Source organism: Alligator sinensis, unplaced genomic scaffold (genome assembly GCF_000455745.1).
Source record: "Alligator sinensis unplaced genomic scaffold, ASM45574v1 scaffold222_1, whole genome shotgun sequence".
Classification (NCBI taxonomy): domain Eukaryota; kingdom Metazoa; phylum Chordata; order Crocodylia; family Alligatoridae; genus Alligator; species Alligator sinensis.
Window position 1 is genome coordinate 1696536 of NW_005841912.1, and position 4181 is coordinate 1700716.

Genomic DNA, 4181 nt, shown 5'->3' on the forward strand with positions numbered 1-4181 from the left:
TGGGTGTGGGGTTTGTGGTGGGGTTATGAGGGGATATGCAGGGGTGTGGGTGTGGGGTTTGTGGAGGTGGTTTGTGAAGAGTTGCAGGGGGTGTAGGTGTGTGTGTGTTGGGTTTGTGGGTGGGTATGAGCCCCCCTGCCACACACCCCCCATGGTGCACAGTGCCCATGAGTAGCAGCAGGCCCTCATGGTGCTTATGGCCATGGCAGGCAGAACCCCTGACAGCATGCACCTCTGACTGAGTCCCAGAACCTCCATGTGCTAGCATGGAGCCAGCCTGGCCTGCTGGCACGTACCTTCAAACAAAAACAGGTTGTCTCCATGCCAGGATGTGGGACTTGTAGCACTACAGGCAGGAGCTGTGCATCATTGGAACAGGTGGACACCATGCCTCCATGTGCAGCTTCCCACTGGAGTGCTAGCAGCCCCACATAGAGGCACAGAGCTAGCCGACTCAGCCTGATGGCACGTGGACTGGGATCTTTGTATCACTGGGCCAGATGGGCTCCATGCCTCCACATGGAGCTTCCAACACTTCAGTGGGAAGCTGCATGTAGAGACAAGCAGGAACCCAACTGCCCCAATGGCATGTGAGTCTGTGCCTCCATGTGCAGCTTCCCTCCTGGCCCAATGGCATGTGGCTCCCAGTCCACGCACCATCAGCCCTCCACGTGGGACTGCCAATGGGAAGCCACACATGGACACATGGAGTCACATGCCATCAGGCCAGTCTGGAGTGCTAGAAGCCCCATATAGAGGCACGGAGTCCACCCAGCCTGATGCTGTGCAGCCCATACCCACCTACAAATCCTGCACACCCCCACAATCACCCCCAAGCCCACCCTCCCCCCTGCAGCCAGGAGCTCCCATCCCCACTTACCCAGCTGACCAGTCACATGGCTCTGTGCATCCACATCATGGGGCTCCCAGCTGGAGTGCCAGGAGCCCCACAGAGGTGGAGGCACAAGACCACTGCAGTTAAATTATGCAATTTATGCACAAAATTGCATGGGTACATAATTGCATAATATCACAGGGTATACCTAATTTTGTCCCTGCAAGTTCTTGCTAATTCTTGGTATACATCCTTAATGTTTTGTTCATCCTTCCTTTACTAGTAGGTTTTCTTTTTGATTTTGAGCCAAGAAGATCCCCATGTATTTGGCCTTCTGCTGTTCTTCCTGTGTTTTCTTCCAAATCAGAACAGTTTCTTGTTGAGCCTCCCATACCATGTCCTTTAGAAAACTTTTAGCTCTCCTGGGCTCCTTTATCTGTCAGTCTATCCATACAAGGGACCTAACCAATTTTTTCCTTTGGTGGTTGAAATCAACCCTCCTGAAATCTAGTATTTTACTACTTCTAACCTTCTGCTCTTCCTATCTTAGAATCATTTCCCTGTCTCAGAACTCTAGCATACCATGATCATTTCCTCCCCAGTTTACAGTCCCCTTCATATTATCAACTAGTTCTTTCTAGTCAACACTATACTTAATATGTCAGGTTGCTTTTTGCCCCAGCACATGCCCCTGCACATGGGGTTAGTATGGGGGAAAATGCTCCAGAGGTAGGGGAGGGGAGGCTGAGGCCAGCACCTGACTAGCCCCAGCAGCCTTCCCTAAGGTTCTGGGGGCCTTCTGGGGCTCCAGCAGTGGCGATCTGGGTGCATAGAGCCTGGCCAGCAGCTGGAGCATGGCTCTGGCCAGTCAGGCTCCAGTTTTGGAGCAGCGCATGCCGCTGCCACGTGCACAACCCCAATTTTTTCACACACTTTTTTTTTATACCAGGATCTCCTAGTATCTAAATTTTGCTCTTTGCTGCAAATATGCAGCGTGGAAAACCAAATCACTTGGGTGGGGTGTTTCTCAGTGCCTCAAAAGCCACACGTGCTTGCTCATGTGGACATGGCCTCAATGTCCATTTCTAGGCCCCTAAATATGTTTAAACATTTTCTCCCCCCTTCCCCCGCCCTCCTCCGCAGTAAATTAAAAATCTATGTCCCAGAGAAAGCCAATGGAATTTAGGCTCCGGAGTCATGCAGGCATTTTGAAAATCTCTGCTCTTTGAATCTGGTGGTTTAAAAATATCGAGTTGGAGGGTGACTTGCTGGTAGACTCAAAAACTGGGTGTCTTCAAAGTTTATAGACCTAACATTTTCTTTGTTTAAGAATGACTACTAAGTGTTGTATCACACAATAGAAGAATCACTGTAACCATGGATGCTTTGCCTACCAGTGATTTTGTGCATGCCAGAGCATCCTTATTGGCAACACAGCTTTGTGCAAGATCGACAACATTCTTCACCAGTTCACTTATTGATTCATAGGAGCACTTCTGGAGGTACTGGGCAAATGTGATGATGGTGCTGAAAAAAGGCATGTTTTTGAATGAGCAAACAACAACAAAACCAAACCACCACTTTTCTTCACATGTAAGAAGGATTCAGAGACTTTTTTTTAATCCGTGGCAACCAGAATTGAGAGAGAATCTGTGGTTAAAATCTGGCCAGTAAAGTTTGAGAGAGAGTCTGATGCTCCAAGGCATCTCATTATGGGTACACAATGCTTTCTAAATAATCATGAAGAAATGGATGTGAGTGCAAGACTGAATCCAAATTACTTTCATATATGAGATGAGTAAACTTAAATGCATAATCCTGCAACCTATTTCCTCTTTAATCCCATCTCCCTCCAGGAGTGTATGTGTTGAGTAGAAGTACCTTGGATTAAGGTCTAATCACCTGTGTGTTTCCTGTTACTCATACCCAGGACACATGCAGGCAGATGTTATGAATTGCTAAAAAATATTGACTGTAGAAAGTTGCTCCCCAAAGATGTTTTTAAATGGTTCTCTAGCAACTCTAGTTATCTTCATGTGCCCCTTAAAAAAACACTGGTCAAGCTGACTCATCCGAGTACAAGCCAATGAATTTCTCTACATACCCTGCCCAGTAAGATTAGTTCCATCCTTCAGCAGTTAGCAGAAACTCCTGAGACTATCCCAAATGTAGAACTGAAACTGCTCTAGGACTCAAGGAAGCTTGATATTTCAAAGGTTAACACTTTAGTTTTCCTTGTTTATATTGGCCTTTGTATTTTATCAATAAATAACACACTTTCTCCCCTTTCCACCCCAAAACATGTAGACCATCACCATTACACAAACTATAACTTTATGGTCTCTTACACTGCTTTAAAATGCTCTTCCTTTAAATTGTTGAAATGGTGAGCAATCTCATTCTTATATTCTGGAGAAAAAAGAAAAGAAAAAAAGAAAAGCATAGCAAGGCTCAGTTTTACATATCCCGTGAGTGTACAAGTCACCAGTTTTCTTTGGGAGAAGTGGGGTCAAATAAAAGTTTACAGTTTGCCCTACATGTACATTTTATAGCATATAATTATACAACTCTACTTCAGAAGCATCCCACAGCACATTTCAATGTATGTGTGCATATGTATATGGGAAACTTTCACCCACCACTGCAGTGCAACCACCTCTGGAATGTGGCAATCATTTTGCTCCAGGAGGACCACTTAAATTTCTGGAAGTGAAGAATCACTCACCTAACTGAAAATAATGAAGAAACTGTGGGTAGATAGCATGTAATTACTAGAACTGGTTAGATAATGAAGGGGATTATGATGAAAACTTAAGCAAACTGGAAATATTTTTGTTATTTTTTTATCATTTTAAGGAGAGAATATTCATGTTTTCATTAAAAACTACCAAATGCAATATGTACTGTGTTGTTTGGCTAACAATAGAGAATACTGAGTCAAACTAAAAATGTTCAGCTTGTAATAGTAATTATGCAGGTTTGGAGGTTTTCAGTTTTCCAGTCTGTTTCTGCAAAGATTTATTTATTCAAAAACCCAGTTGGCTATAACATTTAGTTCAAAACTCCCTGCAGTCAAAGGGTGCTTATCCATTGACCTCAGTGGACTTTGGAGCAGACCTTTAAAGTTCAGTTTTGAAATTCTGCAAAATTAAAAACCACTGAAACAGTACTACAAAGCATGAGAGGACTTGGTACAAAAGCAAGTAGTTAATGCAGATCTTTCTTACCTGCCTCTTGAGCAAATCGGCTTAAATCTCTGGAGGTAGCAGAACTGAAGAGAAAAATAAAATAAGTTAACACTACCCACTTCATGGTTGCAGCTTAATGTGTAGAACAGTGATTCAGG

At 44.2% G+C, this 4181-nt stretch overlaps 1 protein-coding gene across 3 annotated transcripts in view; it reads right to left on the reverse strand.

Annotated features, from left to right (window-relative positions):
• LOC102380877 (serum albumin-like) overlaps positions 1-4181 on the reverse strand; it is a 34210-nt gene extending 30029 nt beyond the window's left edge. For 2 of the 3 annotated variants that reach the window (XM_025198079.1, XM_025198078.1), the window contains exons 1-3: positions 4063-4181; positions 3184-3244; positions 2230-2362 (exon numbers count right to left, since the gene is read on the reverse strand). In XM_025198079.1, the coding sequence (XP_025053864.1) occupies positions 2230-2362; positions 3184-3244; positions 4063-4147 (279 nt within the window). In that variant the 5' untranslated portion in view covers positions 4148-4181. The remainder of the gene's footprint in view (positions 1-2229; positions 2363-3183; positions 3245-4062) is intronic. The other variant, XM_025198080.1, reaches the window with a different exon arrangement.